The sequence below is a fragment of the Ailuropoda melanoleuca genome, chromosome 14 (assembly GCF_002007445.2).
Source record: "Ailuropoda melanoleuca isolate Jingjing chromosome 14, ASM200744v2, whole genome shotgun sequence".
In the NCBI taxonomy this organism is placed as follows: domain Eukaryota; kingdom Metazoa; phylum Chordata; class Mammalia; order Carnivora; family Ursidae; genus Ailuropoda; species Ailuropoda melanoleuca.
In genome coordinates, this window is record NC_048231.1 from 45,440,992 (window position 1) to 45,456,215 (window position 15,224).

Consider the following 15,224-nt stretch of genomic DNA (forward strand, 5'->3'; position numbering starts at 1 on the left):
GAGTCCCCCCTAGTCCCACAATGGGCTCTTATCTCAGACTCTGTAAGTGCTTACCTGGCTTATTGTTAGCCTAAGGCTTGCTCGAGCTGAAGTTAGACTCCTTCGGAATTTACCATGTGTTCATCTGCTCAGCAACCACTGGGGCCGGCCCCTTGCCAGGCACTGTGTTAGGGACTCGGAATAAGCAGTGAACAAAACATTGCAAAATCTGGGTGCTCGCCTGCTAGGAAGTTGTACCAAATCGTCCTCCTACCCGGCATAACCCACTGAGGTGTGGATACAGAGAATGTTATGATGAACACGCCCGCTGCTCTTCCTAGAGAGACCTGCTATTCATTTCTTTATCCATCGAGTGATGGTCAGGCACTTGCTGTGTGCCACTGGGGTTATCCGTGAGTGTGCAGGGCAGGGAAGTGAGTGGCTGTTGCCGGGGGTTGGGGGGGCTCTGGGATCTCTGCCCTCCCCGAGGAGTGGATTGACAGTAGCTACAGGCTGAGAAGCAAGCTGCTGCCAGTGGTGTCCACTGTTAAACCAAGGCCGGGAGTCAAGTTTGGCCCTGGGAGAGTGTGTCAGGGCTTTATGGTTGGAGCAAAGGGGGCGGGGGAACAAGAGTGACCTGCTGGGGACAGGGGAGGCCGGACGGCTGGGACAGCCTTTTCCTTTTGCCTTTCAGCTGCTGCATCTCACCAGGAGACTTCTGGGGCAAAGGCTGTTTGAAAAGCTGATGAAGATGACCTTCTACGGGCAGTTTGTGGCCGGCGAGGACCAGGAGTCCATCCGGCCCCTGATCCGGCACAACAGGGCATTTGGAGTGGGCTCCATCCTGGACTACGGGGTGGAGGAGGATCTGAGCCCTAAGGAGGCCGAGCGCAAGGAGATGGAGTAAGGCGCACCTGGGCATCTGGTCGTAACCCCAAAGAATCCTGGGGTCAGCTGGGGCTGGGTTGGGGGAGGCCCCCCAAGGCTAGGAGAGCTTGGTCAGCCTCCTTACCAGTGGCCTTCCTGGGGTTCTTGCAGTTTTGTTCTGTGAGAATGACGGCTTTCACAAAAGGCCTTGTATGCACCAGGCTGGAGTAGGGGCAGAGACTGGGGACAGCCTACCTGCCTGGTTTTGTGTGGTCTGCAAGCTGAGATTGGTTGTTACTTTTTTTTAAATGGTTGAGACAAAACAAGAATAGTATTTTGTGACATGTGAAACGTGTATGAAATTCACATCACTTTTGCCCTAGAGGGGCAGAGTTGAGTAGCTGTGGCAGGTGCCATATGGCCCACAAAGCTGGAGATAGATGCTACCTGAGGGTTTATAAAAGATGTTTGCTGACCCTGGCGTAGGATGTGCTCTGGCTTCCTGTTGTGCTAAAGCATCTCTTCAGAGGGATTGCTAACCTGCTGGACAAGGTCCCACTTCCTCACTCTTGCCTAGCTCCTGGGAGGGTTTTCTTTTCTTTCTTTCTTTCTTTTCTTTCTTTTTTTTTTTTTTAATTTTCTTTATTTTATTTCATTTTTTAAGATTTTATTTATTTATTTGACAGAGAGTGAGCACAAGCAGGGGGAGCAGCAGGTAGAGGAAGAGGGAGAAGAAGGTTCCCTGCTGAAAAGGGAGCTCGATGCGGGGATCGATCCAAGGACCCTGGGATCATGACCTGAGCTGAAGGCAGACGCTTAACCAACTGAGCCACCCAGGCGCTGTACCCCCTCTCCCCCTTTTAAAGACTTTATTCATTTATTAGAGAGTGAGAGAGAGCATGAGCCAGGGAGGGGGGGTGCAGAGGGAGAGGGAGAAACAGACTTCCCGCTGAGCAGGGAGCCCAATGCAGGGCTTGATTCCAGGACCTTGGGATCATGACCTGAGCCGAAGGCAGGTGCTTAACCAACTGAGCCACCCAAGTTCCCCTCCTGAGAGGATTTCCTAATCAGCAGATAGGCTCTGCCTGGTGAGTGTGGAGCCTGCCAGGCCTGGCGCCCACCCAGGGGTCCCAGAAGGGAATGGCAGCCAGGAGCAGTGTGGCAGGCTGGCCTAGGGTCTCTTTTTGCTGTAGGACCTGTTCTCTGCACAGTGAGAACAGACAGACGGGTACCTCCCTGACCCACTCTTTTGGGCCACAGAACAAAATTAGAGAACGAGGCCGCCCTCTGCTTCCCAGAGAGGTGGCTGCCTAAGAGATCCAGGCAAGACCAGCCCTTTCTTTACAAAATGCCCAGTTCTTATGCTGGTACCTGCACCCCTCCATGTCAGGCCTTTGCTTGCATTTAGGACCCTTAGTTCTGACAGCAGCTGTGCCTGACCACATGAGGCTTGGGACAAGCCTGCTGGGTAACCTGCCCTGTCTCAGGCTGGAGTGTTTGCTCTGGCTTGGGGACAAGAGAGGAGGGGAGGAAGGAGAAAGGCATCACATGAAGCTCCTGCCCTGGGAACAGAATGTCCAAGCCAAGCAGCAACAGCAGCAGTGGATTGGCCAGGGGAACCCAGCCCCTGCCTAGCCATTTGCTGTCTTAAAGGCAGGGTTCTCCAGCTTGGCACCCCTCTGTGTATTCCTTGTGGAGCTGCAGCCTTCAGTGGGGCTGCCTGTTGAATGACTAATGAGCCCTGTGTCCCTGCTGTGCCTGTGTTGAGGGCTGAGTGGTTTCACAATGGGATTTTCTCCCTCTGGTAGGAAGACTCTTTTTCCCAGGGTGATCTGGCTGGCTTCCTGCCTGTTCTGCAAGGGGAACATGGGGAGGTGGGCTGGCCTTGCCCTGTCATGGAGCCAAGGAGCCTGTGCCCCAGGGCCACCCTGATGTTTGTGACTCTGATGCTGTAAAGAGCCCCGCTTGTGGGCTTTGGGATGTGAGTGTTGGTCCTTCCCATCCTAACATGGTGACCACCATCCGTTGTCAGTGACAGGTGTCAAAGACTCATGCCTTGCTCTGCTGCCAGGTGGCCCAGTGCCTTTGGAGAGGCCTGGGCTGAGGGGGCAGAACCAGGCTTGCAGGTGCTGATTGAACATCTATACTGTCAAACAGCCTGCCTGGCTTACTGGGTGTTCTTGGTCAGGAGTGGCTCCAACCATGTAGCCCCCATCCATACAACCCCCATGCAGAGAACTGCTTCTGAGTCCTGGGGGGCGGGGGTCAGAAGTCTGTCTCACTAATCTTGTCATGAGGCCCATAGACCCTGCTCTGGGGAGTGATACAGAGGCCACTACCCCAAATTAAGGCCACAGGAATTGGGGAAGGGAGGGTACAGGTGGTGCTGGGCCTGCCCTGGGCATAACCATGTGAGGCACAGAAGGGATGGAGGTGGCCGAATGCACAGGACACCCAGCAGGTCTCCCGAGGGTCTGAGTAGGGGGCCCAGGAAGGATTCCCTGGGGTAGGAAGCAGGAGGTGGGAAGCTATAGGTGCTGGAGGGAGAGAGTAGCCATCTAGGGCTGGGGTGGGATGGTGTTTCCCAGAACACCTGGCAGAAGGCAGAGGCCAGGGCCCTGGCTCTAGGAGAGGAGCCCCACAGGATCTCCCCAGCTGTGGGGATAAGGGGCTAGGGTATCTCCCAATGATTGGCTATGATAAGGACACCCAGGGACAGTTTGGATGGCAGGTGCCTCTGTCTTGGCTATGCAGACCCAGGGCTGGCTGGAGGTGGAGCCCCAGGGTGGTGGCAGCTCTACCAGGACTGGTGGTGCAGAGTGAGCCGAGGACTTGGGTGGTGCCTGGAGTCAGGGCCTGGGGGGCTAGGGAGGTAGGTGTACAGATGGGAATGGGCTCCATTGGACTTCTCTGTGCTTCATGCCTTCCTGCCACCTGCATTTCCCCAGGAGATTGCCAGAGCAGGGCTCCCCTCATTTTCTTCTTTTTCCTAAAAGGCATCCAGCCAAGATATCTGCCAGTGCAGTGAGCTGAGCTTGGGGGCGGCCAAGAGGATGGTTGGGGCCTTCCTGCCACCTCTCCCCTGGGTCACTGACGTTCACCTTCCTCTGCCCTCTGCCCCTGGGCACACTCTCTTCCCTCTTCCACGTCCAAGTATGTGTGTGTGTGTATGCGTGTATGCACAGGATACTTCCTTTCCCCACTGGTGACATGACCCTCCTCCTCTCCACTGTGCTTGGCAACTGCCATCTTCATCTTCTCCTGACCCACCCACCAGGCCTGGTTGAGAGTGTGACCCTGATCCTTCCTGGTGCCATCTGCTCGGAGACAGGCCGCTGTCCCCTGACTACATGGCAGTGTGGCCAAGCCGGCTCCTCTGCTCAGTCCATTGCTAAAGTGCTTGCTGTCTCGTCTGTGCCCAGGAAGCTCACCGATGGAAACAGCTGCAGCCTCTGCCTTCCTGCTGCTGGGCCTCCTGGCAGTGAGGAAGGGAGTGGCCCGTACTCCCCTGTGCCTTTGGAGCCTGGCTGGGGCTTGGAGGGTGGACAGGCCAGCTGTGGAAGTGTTGAGCAGGAACCTTACACAGTGCTGGGCCATTGGGGGCCTTTTAGAGAATGATTTCCCACGTGAATGGAATGCAGCCTGCCTAGAAGGCAGGAACCTTGGAGACATGAATAGTCATGTTTCTCTGAGCCATGGGCTGTGTGGTTACAAAGCAGGCCCGAGTCCCCAGCAGCCACCATCCTTGCTGATGAGACCCATGCCTTAGTGTAGATGGTGGGGCCCAAATCGTGCTTTTGCCTGGTTGTACCTGGGCCACAGCCTGGGGCTGGTCTTACAGGTGTTCCTTGTTCCCAGTGGGGATGTTGTTGTATGGGGCCAACCCCTCCCTCATGTTGCAGAGTCAAATATTGTCACACAGTGATACCTCACCCTCCTCTGTGCATCAGGCACACGTGTCTAATTGGCATGAAGTGGCTCCTGTCCCCTGTCCCCAGGTTGGGGCCTTGTGGGCTGTGCATCAGTATGCGGAGCACCCAGCCCCTGTGGACTGGCCTAGCTACGGGGACTCCTGGGTCCTGACCTGGGTATCCTGGCTCAGAGTCGCCAGTTATGGGCCCTGGGGTCACACAAAAGCCGGTGTCCAAAGGGAGGGCTCCCTGGAGGGTGGCCAGCAGCCCCCCGACTTGCTGTAGGAGCAGGGAGGTCAAAAGCTGCCTTGGCTCTTTGACTTGGCTTGAGGCCACTGCAAGTGCAGTTCCCTCTCGGCAGCATTGCTGGCTTTACCTCTGTGTCAAGTGTGGGGTGGGGGGTAGGGGGTATCGTTATCCTTCTCCTGTGAAGTATGGGTGGAGCTTCAGAGGCCCCCAGGGGTCTGAGCATTTGGGAGGTTACTGGATAGCAGCAGGGCTTTGGCTGCGCTTTCTCTGGTAACCAATTTAAGAGGCTTTAAATACAGTCAGATGATGGATGAAGCCACTCGAATGCCACCCCCAGGCCTGGGGCAGAGTGATGGTGAGCGGCCCTTTCATCTGAGTAGGCTTAGCCATGACTTTTGCTGTCCCAGATGGCACAACCACTGAGAGGAGGATAGTGTCTACTGTGATTCTGGCAGGGGTCTAGGGTAGGGGTGACATAGGGTGGAGGCCGGCCAGACAGGGGTAGTGAGGGCACAGCCGAGGGGCTGCAGAGAGGCCAGGGTGGCTGGGCAGAGCCTGAGTGTGGGGCAGAGGCAAACATGGTCTCAGGCTGGCCTCACTGTCCTGTCCTCATGAGGACTGGGGGTGTTTATCGGGTATGATGGGAGGGCTTGCATTTTAAGAGAAAAATTCTGGTTGTTGCTTGGAAGATACACCTAAGGGGTAGGAATGAAGCAGGGGGCTGGCAGGCGGTGGCTGGGGGTGGAGCTGGGTGTATGCCTGGGCGGGAGCCCAGAGCCCGGCCTGGGGCTCCTGGTGGAGGTGCCGCATGTAGGAGGCGTAGAGCAGAGCAAGGAGCCTTGCTCCTCAACTCTGGGAATTTTGTGCACTGGTAGTTGCCCGGGTCCTTTCCTTATCAGCCCTGACTGACCCCAAGGCTCTGTCCTTTCTTCAGAAGGAATTCCCCCATAATAGCCTTCTTCAAGCAACTATTCCATGCCTTTGGCTATGGGCTATCGGTTTTACTCACTCCTCACCTACCCAAAAGGAATCTGAGGCTTCTCCAGGTTGTAGAGCTTGTAGGCCAGGTTGGTCTGTGAGGCTGCTGCCCCACCCTGCTCAGGGGAGGTGACCCTGCAGGCCCGGGGTGGGTGGTGAGGAGGGAGGTGGGGCACGTGAGTCACTCTTACCTGCCTGGGCTAAGCCAGCCCTTCCCCTACAGCCCTCCTTGTCAGGTCGGGTTCAGGGCTCAGCCTCTGGCTTCCTCCCTCCTCTGCCTGCTCTCAGGGAACCCATGCTTGTCACTTGCAGCCTGAGGTAGTGTGACCGACCCTCACCCTCTTCTTCCTTCCCACAGGTCCTGTACGTCAGCTGTAGAGAGGGAGGGCAGTGGTGAGTAAGAGGAGGCTGTTCAGGAACAAATATTCTCTCTACCTGTCCCCTCCCCCACCCCCAACCCTTCCTTGGAAGACCTTGGTTCAAGGGCACAGGCAAGACTTGGGGCCAAGGCTCCTCCCTGTGCCCATGTGGCTTCTCCCTGTATGCACCCAGGCCATTGCTCCAAGTCTGCTGACATCCCAGGACGCTCCCAGGGGTGCTGGTCCCCTTGGCCCTCCACGGGTCTGGGCTCTGCCTTTTTGGCCAGGTTTGCCATGCGCCTAGGGCTTAGCCAGGAAGAAGGAACAGTGAGTGTAGGAGCAGGGAGTGGTGGGCAGCACAGTGTAGGGAGGCCATAGCTGCCAAAGAGCCAGTCCCGAGGGCAGGGGGCTGTGGGCCATACGCAGGTCTTACTGGATGCCGGGGAGAGCCCTGTGTTTGCCCAGAGTTGGGTGGGAGCCAGAACACAGCACACAGCCTGTGTGTGCTCAGCCACGTGCCTGCCCTTCTAGGTACAAGTAAGAGGGAGAAGCAGTACCAGGCCCACCAGGCCTTTGGAGACCGCAGGGACAGTGTCATCAGTGCCCGCACCTACTTCTATGCCAACGAAGCCAAGTGTGACAGCCACATGGAGACATTCTTGCACTGCATCGAGGCTGCAGGTGGGGCCTGCTCTTTGCCAGGTGTTCACCTGCCAGGGAGGGCTGACCCCTGTGTGGGGAGATGCTGATGGGTGAAAGCGCATCCTGGAACACTTGCCTGGGGCTTCCTCTCTAGACAGTCATGAGGATGACTGTGGGCGACACTGGGGAAGCCATAGGCTGGGCTCAGGTCCTACGGGGTCATGCCTGAGTCCAGCCCTGCCCAAGGAGCCTGCCGCCTCCTGCCTCTTCCCGGATACCGGTGCCCAGATGTGAACCTCAGGAAGGCTGTCAGCGGGCTGAGCAGCCTTCTGTCCGGGTCAGGGGCTCGAGCCTAGCCACACGTGGCACTTGGGTTTGCCAATGGCTGCGCTGTTCCAGGAGCTGGTGCCATGGAGGATTCCTCCCCACCTGGCCTCTGGGTGGAGTGCTCGCCAAAAGAGGCGAGTCAGGTGGGCCTCACCCAGCCACAGCAGAGCCCCACCGTGAGGCCCCAGCAGCCCTTCCATTAGTGGGCTCTGTGCCTTCTGAACACGGGCAGGGGTAGGGGCGAGTGGCGCTCAGAAGCATCATTCTGAGAGCAGTGCCGGAGAGATGCCAGGTGGTCAGGCAGAGACTCGGCCCCGCGGGTCCAGAGCAAGGTGGTGCCTCCTTACCTCTGTGCCTGCTCTGCCTGAAGCAAAGGTCACAGAAGTGAAGACGGGTCATGGGTTCTGGGAGGGAGGAGAGAGGCAGGGGTGGTTGAGCACCTTCTGTGTTCCACCGTCTGTTCTGCTGAGTGTTTCTGTGTTCTGTGAACCCTACCCCTGCCTCCCCCCACCATGGGCAGCCTGGGGTGCCGGTTGCATGGGAGAGGACATGAAGCAGGGACAGAATGGGCCGGTCTTGTCGGCTCCTTTGCCCACCGGCTTACTGGATCCATGTGGCTAACAAACCCTGTCAAGTTGCCTGTTCCCGCCTCCGAGGTGGGGTGTGCATGTATATTTATGGGCTCAGTGGGAACACTGTCCTTCTGCCCATAAGTGGTTAGCCAGCCAGCCCAGCATATGTGGCTCCTTGGTGGGCTCTCCCCTTCTGTTCAAGGGGGGGTGTGCCTGGCAGGGGCCCCTGGTGCCACTCACCACAGCCTGAGATGGCTGAGCTGCCACTGGGGCTGCTTCCAGGGAGGGTAAGGCAGGCGTGCTGGGGAGCAGAAGTCCTGTCCAGGAAGTGTGGCTGCCATAGACATGGCTGCAGCCCCTGGTAGGGCCGGGTGGGGAAGGGAGGAGAGATCTGCTGGAGCCACTGCACTGTCAGCAGTTTGGCACTGGGTCATTCAAGGCTCCATGGTGGTCTTGGGACCCATCTGTAGGGGAGACCCAGTACCGTGTATGTCGTAGGTAATTGGTAGGGGCTGTGCCAGCCATTCACAGCCCATCACCTGTCTGGTGAGATGAGTCTAACTCTTGAGTGGCACAGATTCTGGGCATAGGCTCCTGGTCCTCCTCGTCCCCCTCTGGAGCCCTAATGGTTCTTCCTATGGCTTCTGACAGGTGGAGCCAGTGATGATGGCTTCTCAGCCATCAAGCTCACTGCACTGGGGAGACCTCAGTTTCTGGTAAGTGCCAGAACCTTCCAGTGCAGAGTTTGTAAGAAGTTGGGGGTGCTGTGAGCATTAAGTGAAAGCTCCTGTGCTGGTACCTTGGTGCTGGGTGCTGGGCACACAAGCAGAGCCAGGAGGGGGCCCAGGGGCTCGGCGGGGGTCCTGGGGGCGGGAAGCTGGGCCTGTGCCAGAGATGGTGGCTCAGGCCTGCACTTGCAGCTGCAGTTCTCAGATGTGCTGACCAAGTGGAGACGACTCTTTCACCAAATGGCTGCAGAGCAAGGGAAGGCTGGTCTGGCTGCCATGGATATGAAATTGGAGGCGGCTGTGCTACAGGTGGGATGGCCTTGCCCTGGTGGGTATGAGTGGGTGGGCACTGTGGGGGCTCGGGGAGGAGCCCTGCCCAGGAAGAACTGGCTAGGTAGTGTTTGAGGTGGGTTCCCAGAGGCCTGTAGGAAGGAATCTGAACAGGGGCCGAGTAATGCGGGGTGGGAGGGCTCGAGGAGGGGAGTTTGCTCTGCCGGTGGCAGAGTACTGCAGAGCTTTGGGTCCAGGAAGGCGAATCAGGGCCAGGTAGGAATAGACCTGTCTGTGAGGCAGAAACACAAACCAAAACTGTACCCTGTTCGCACTAATGGTGTAATAAAGTCAAAAGAGCAACGCAGATGTGTGGTGGTGGGGTGGGGACAGGAAATGTTAGTGAACGGGTCTGGGGCAGGTTCGTGGGACTGGCAACTTCTTACTTCTCAAGGAAAGTGTGGCAAAGATGGGCATCGCATCCAGGACGGAGATTGAGAACTGGTTCACTGCGGAGACCCTGGGTGTGTCTGGGTAAGAGTAGCCCCCAAGCTGGGAATTCGGGAGTGTCTGTCCTGATTCAGCTATGGCTCCAGCAGAACCCCAATGGCTTCTCCCAGTCCTGGTTGCCCTTCTGGAGAGCATGGGCCTGGGAGGACAGTGCTGAAGGACCTTTTCCTTGAGACACACAGCAGGAGTTCACAGGGAGCCTGGAGTCCACGGGGCTGGGGCTGCAGCTAGCCCAGGGCTAGTCCAGACTATAGCTGGGTAGGAGTGCCTCTGAACTGGCAGGGCTGCTCACAGAATTATTTGGGTCCTTGAGTAAGGTTGCCACACTCAGCCCTTCCTGGGACCCACATGGCAGGAGGTGGAGGGTCAGGGCAGCTGAGATGCTAGAGGGGCCCACACCTCATCCCGAGGGGTCTGGAAGCTAGGACTGAGATCACCAGGGCCCCTGGGCTGGTAGCAGCTGTCCCCTTACATGCAAGGTCTGCCTCCTTCCTGGCCTCCCGTGTTTGGCTCTTTCCCAAGCCTGACATGGCCCCTGGTGTTCTTGGTGTTTGCCCTGGATTTTTAATAGCTGCTGTCGCTCCAATGCAAGAATGGCCTGGGTTTGGTTTCCGCTTTGTAAACAGAGGACAATGTTAACATTTTATCTGTCTTTTAAAACTGAAAACTGAGGTGGGTTTTGTGGGGGTTGGGCTTGGGGTGCTCTTTTAAGGCATGGTCTGGTTTGGGGACTTGGCCCCCCAATAGATCCTAGTGCCCCTGTGCTGATGCAAGTTCTCCCACAGCACCCTGGACCTGCTGGACTGGAGCAGCCTCATTGACAGCAGGACTGGGCTCTCCAAACACCTGGTGGTCCCTAACATGCAGGTGACCACCCCTCACCCCTGAGCCCCGTCTCACTGGGGTTGCAAGGTTGAAAGGGGAAATGTTCCCTGTCCCTTACCCTGGGGCAGCAGCCGGGGACACAGCTGGCTGAGATCAGTGTCTTTCCTGGCCACAGAACACCCCTGTGGTCCGGAGGAAGAAGACAGATCCCTGAGTGCCCCACAGAGGGGGACAGAGACCCGTGTCATCTATCCTTGCATGCTGGGTCGTCCCAAACCTCTGTGGCCTGAAATGGCAGTAATCCTGTTATCCCCCGTCACAGTTCTGGACTGACCAGCTGGGTGGTTCTAGATCAGGGTTTCCCTTGCAGTTCTCAGAGGGTGGTGGGAACTGGGGTCATTGTGGGGGGTCCTGCTCACACGGCCAGCAGTTGATGCTGGCTGTGCGTGGGGCAGGGCTTCCTCACCATGCGGTGGCTGGGTTGCCAGGGTGAGTGTCCCCCGAGAGCCAGGTGGGAGCACTGTCACCTTGTCCAGCCTAACCTCAGATGTTCCATAGCATCACTTGTGCCCAGTTGTGTGTGTAGAAAACAAGTCACTAGGCTGGCCTGTGTTCTCATTCTCACCAGGGAATGAGAACCCCCTTCCCTGTCCATCCTGCCTATGGGAAGTGCCAGGACTTTGCACTCTGTTTGAAACCACCCTTTAAGCTGGATGTAAAGCAGCAGCAGCACCTTGGGAAAACGTCCCACAAACAGTGCCTTCCACAAGCATCTGGCCCCGGCTGACTGAGGGCCCAGCCCCCAAACAGCCTCTGAGGGCCAACAGAGGGCCACGCTCCAGGCCCCACCAGGAGTGCCCTGGGCGGTGTTAGTGGGCATGTGGTGCTAGTAGAGGGCCCAGTGCCCTATGGGCCTCCAGGGTAGGTGCCCCCTGCTGCTGAGCACCAGCCCTCTGCTGACCTGCTGGCTCCCCGAAGGCCACCATCTGGGGATGGTGCCTCTGTCCCCACTGCTGTGTTGTCAGTCTCCTGCAAGCTGTCCCTGTCTGCCTGTAGCCACCGTTCTTCCTCCGAGCCCTCTCCTTGCTAGGGGTGGAACCCCTCGGGGTGATTGGATGGGTCAAGGGTTACTTCCTTACCGTTGTGTGGGAGCAGAAGGGGAATGCCCTTCCAGGGTCCTGGGGTGGCTGTGGGAACAGATACTTTAATTTTAGGCCTGACCTGGGCCAGCTAGCCCTGTGAGTCAGAGGGTGCTGGCTGGCAGCAAGGTTCTGGGGTGCCAAGTAGCCAGATGGCCTCAGGACAGGGCACTGATCTTTACTAAAAAGCAGGGAAGGGGTGGGGATGAAGTGGCCTTGTGGGTCCTGGGGACCATGCACTGAGTATTGGTAAGCCCTGCACAGAGGGTGCCCTTGGGCAGCGGGAGTGGTAGCTTTGAGAGGTGCGGGCTTAGAGGCCTGCTGTGGCCTGACTGCGTGCTGCTCCAGACAGGACAGCTGGAGCCTCTGCTGTCACAGTTCACGGAGGAGGAAGAGCTGCAGATGACGAGGATGCTGCAGAGGATGGACATCCTGGCCAAGGTTGAGGACCTTGGGATGTGCCCAGAGAGGGGGGCACCTGTCTCACCTGACCCCAGTCAAACCCTCTGTCCCACCCCTGCACCTCTTAGAAAGCCGCCGAGATGGGCGTGCGGCTGATGGTGGACGCCGAGCAGACCTACTTCCAGCCGGCCATCAGCCGCCTGACACTGGAAATGCAGCGCAAGTTCAATGTGGGGAAGCCACTCATCTTCAACACGTACCAGTGCTACCTCAAGGTACGGCCCCTGCCTGCCGTCTCCCTGCTGGCCCTCAGGTGAGGGGTGCCGCCCTCCGAGTCCCATGCTGGCGTTGGGAGAGGCCTCTACCTGAGTGTGATTGACTCTGAGCAGGAAGAAAGGCCCGGGGCCCTGTCACCAGCAGGGTACCGGCCCCTTCTCCGGGCCTCAGATCCCAGACGGGGTGTGGAAGATGGAGGAGGAAGGTGAAGGAGCCTTTTTACAGTCTGTTTCATGCGCCTTAATCCCCACATTTTGAAGGCCTCATGAGTCACTTGTTTTGCTGCCATTTTTTATTTCGAGTCCCATCGGATCAGATGAAAGCTCTGGTCCCCTCCCTACAAAAAGACTTGCTCAGAATTTTGCACGTAGCTCAGGGAGCCCAGGGTGCTTCAGGGTGGGATAGCTGAGCACAAACCTGGGCTGGGGTCCTCTGGAACCAGGCAGGTATTTGGAAGACATGGTGTAGGATGGGTATCTAGGCTTCCGGGGATGGGGGGGGAGGAAGTGGGTTGGTTGCAGGGGGGTCCAGTCAGGTGCCCATAGCATTCAACATCCCTGCCCGAGTCAGCCCAGGGAGACTCTGGAGTGTACCATGGCTGCTGGCACCTAGTCTGTCCCCCAACAGTGTTGTCCCAGGCTACACAGAAGAATCCCCATATCTTAGGGGCCTTCCTCACTCCTGCTTGTCTCCCAGCTCCCCTAACCACCCGCAGGTCAGGCAGCTGCTGCTGGCCCTGGTGTCCAGGGTATAGTCACCCTGGGTCCCTGGGCCTCTGGGGACACAGGCTGCAGGGGGCCTCATCCTGGTCATCATCAACTTTTGGTCCCGGTCCCACAGGACGCCTATGACAACGTCACCCTGGACGTGGAGCTGGCTCGCCGCGAGGGCTGGTGCTTTGCGGCCAAGCTGGTGCGGGGTGCCTATATGGCCCAGGAACGTACCCGCGCGGCACAGATCGGCTATGAGGACCCCATTAACCCTACGTACGAGGCCACCAATGCCATGTACCACAGGTTGTGCCAGCCCTCCTTGGCCCCCAGGGCCTCATGGCTTCCTGGGCAGGGGAATGAGGGAACAGGGCAGGGATGCTGGCACTGAGCCCACACTACGCCCATCTGAAGGGGCAGCAGCCCTGCTTATCAGAAGCCTCTGCAGGTGCAGGAGGGAGACTTATGCTTGAGGCCAGAACTAATTCTCTCCTCTGCTTTTAATTTACAGTTTATTTATTTTTTTTTTAAAGATTTTATTTATTTATTTGACAGAGATAGAGACAGCCAGCGAGAGAGGGAANGACGCCCATCTGAAGGGGCAGCAGCCCTGCTTATCAGAAGCCTCTGCAGGAGCAGGAGGGAGACTTATGCTTGAGGCCAGAACTAATTCTCTCCTCTGCTTTTAATTTACAGTTTATTTTTTGAATCCTCTTTTGTGCACCTTTTGTGCTCCGTGCAAAAATATGCTTTTGTTGTACCCTTTCCAAAAACTATTAAGGTGCATTTTTAGTACAGAAAAGCCCCCAGCCAGCTCTTGGTGACCCTTAGGACAAGGGATATGCCCTGAGTGGCCCTCCTGACTTGTATATAGCCCGTTTGCTTTCCCTGTTACACACTGGGGTCATCAACTGTCTGCATCTGCTTTTGGTCCGTGTATCTTGCTGACTTGTCATGCAGCAGGGACAGGCAGAGCCTGTGATTTTTTTCTAGGAGGCTGTATGTGTGTTGCAGATTCAGACCCTGAGCATCTCCCTGGTTCCCGCTTCCTCCCNGGCAGAGCTTCCGAGTATGGCATGTGTGTACCCATATCAGCTTTGGCCTTATGCATTCAGCCCTGTGCCCTTGCTTTTCCATTAACACCCATCTGAATCGTTCCATGTCCGCGTGCAGGCCCACGGTGTTAACCCAACAGCTAGCAGCATGCCTATCCAGGTCATTACAGTAGTGACCCATAGCACACCTTGCCCCCATGTACTCACAGGCGAGGACACAGTTGTGGCACCTTCGTAGCAGTGGAGTTGGTGGGTCCGAGGACGTGCACCATTGCTGCCAGATGGTAGCACCCTCACGCTGTGTGCAGAGGGAGGCCCCCCACCCCCAGGCCTTTAATTTCCTTGTGGACACCTTCCCGGAAGCGAAGGTGCATGTGTCACGGGTGCCTGGGGCACTGTGCCCCAGCTAGTGCCCTGTCGAATGTCTAGCCCTGGGTGCTGCTCCTGTTTTCTTTCTTACCCACGAGGTGCTGAGGAATGACAAGTGCAGCCTTGGTCCCACTGCTGTGGCCTCACTTGGGAGGAGTGGGCTGGCTGGCTGGCCCTGGGCCTGCCGGTGGCCTCTGCAGGTTGGGGCTCATGTGGCACTCTCCTCAGGTGCCTCAACTATGTCCTGGAGGAGCTGAAGCACAACACCAAGGCCAAAGTGATGGTGGCCTCCCACAACGAGGACACGATTCACTTCACGCTGCGCAGGTAGGCACCCCCAGTGGGGGAGGGGGGAGGGGGGAGTGCTGTGGAAGCATGTGCACACTGACCTGCCAGACGCGGTGGTGTTTGCGGGGTAACGTCTGTGTGGTGAGCTGGCGCGGCAGCTTTAGGGTCCCGCAGGCCCCCTGCCTCCCAGGCCCAGCTGGGCATTGGCACTGCAGTAGCAAAAAGGCTATTTGCGGTTACGTTGGTTTTTAAAATTAATACCTGACTTATTAAAGTTGCAGACTCAAAAACTAAATTTCATTAGGTGATTTAAGTAGCTTACTGAAATGCACAGTGTGTAACGTCAGCACTCTTCAGGAGGCCTCTGGCGCGTCACCTGATTTATAAATAATTTCTCTTAAATGCTTTAAACTGCATTTGGAATTTAATATAGTCTGTTTTCTCTTTAAATGCCTTTCCTGTGGAGTAAAACTTTGGTAGAATCCATACAAGTCAGATATAGGAATAAGGTGAAGTAAATTCTTAAATACTCGTGTCATTACCATGTTTTCGTGTTTTCTGTCTTAACCCAAGCAGCACCACATGGGGGGTTCCAGCCCAAGCCGCCACCTTCCTGGGCTTGAGGCCCCGCAGAAAGCACAGCGGCGGCAGCCTTGCTGGACCCAGCCTTTCCCAGGAGCAAAGCAGAGTACCCAAGGCTTGTGGCTGAGCTGGGCTCTGGGAAGGAGGGGTGAAGGCACAGCCAGGGCAGGGCACAGCCAGGCTGGG

At 57.1% G+C, this 15,224-nt stretch overlaps 1 protein-coding gene across 2 annotated transcripts in view; it reads left to right on the plus strand.

Moving 5' to 3' along the window:
* LOC100470434 (proline dehydrogenase 1, mitochondrial) overlaps positions 1–15,224 on the plus strand; it is a 33,895-nt gene that overhangs the window by 6,513 nt on the left and 12,158 nt on the right. The window contains exons 1-11 of one of the 2 annotated variants that reach the window (XM_034642329.1): positions 643–882; positions 6,343–6,377; positions 6,875–7,024; positions 8,536–8,600; positions 8,805–8,921; positions 9,337–9,416; positions 10,178–10,259; positions 11,705–11,797; positions 11,887–12,033; positions 12,875–13,050; positions 14,397–14,495. In XM_034642329.1, coding sequence (XP_034498220.1) covers positions 725–882; positions 6,343–6,377; positions 6,875–7,024; positions 8,536–8,600; positions 8,805–8,921; positions 9,337–9,416; positions 10,178–10,259; positions 11,705–11,797; positions 11,887–12,033; positions 12,875–13,050; positions 14,397–14,495 — 1,202 coding nt within the window. In that variant the 5' untranslated portion in view covers positions 643–724. Of the gene's footprint in view, positions 1–642; positions 883–6,342; positions 6,378–6,874; positions 7,025–8,535; positions 8,601–8,804; positions 8,922–9,336; positions 9,417–10,177; positions 10,260–11,704; positions 11,798–11,886; positions 12,034–12,874; positions 13,051–14,396; positions 14,496–15,224 lie in introns of those variants that run through there. The other variant, XM_011226709.3, reaches the window with a different exon arrangement.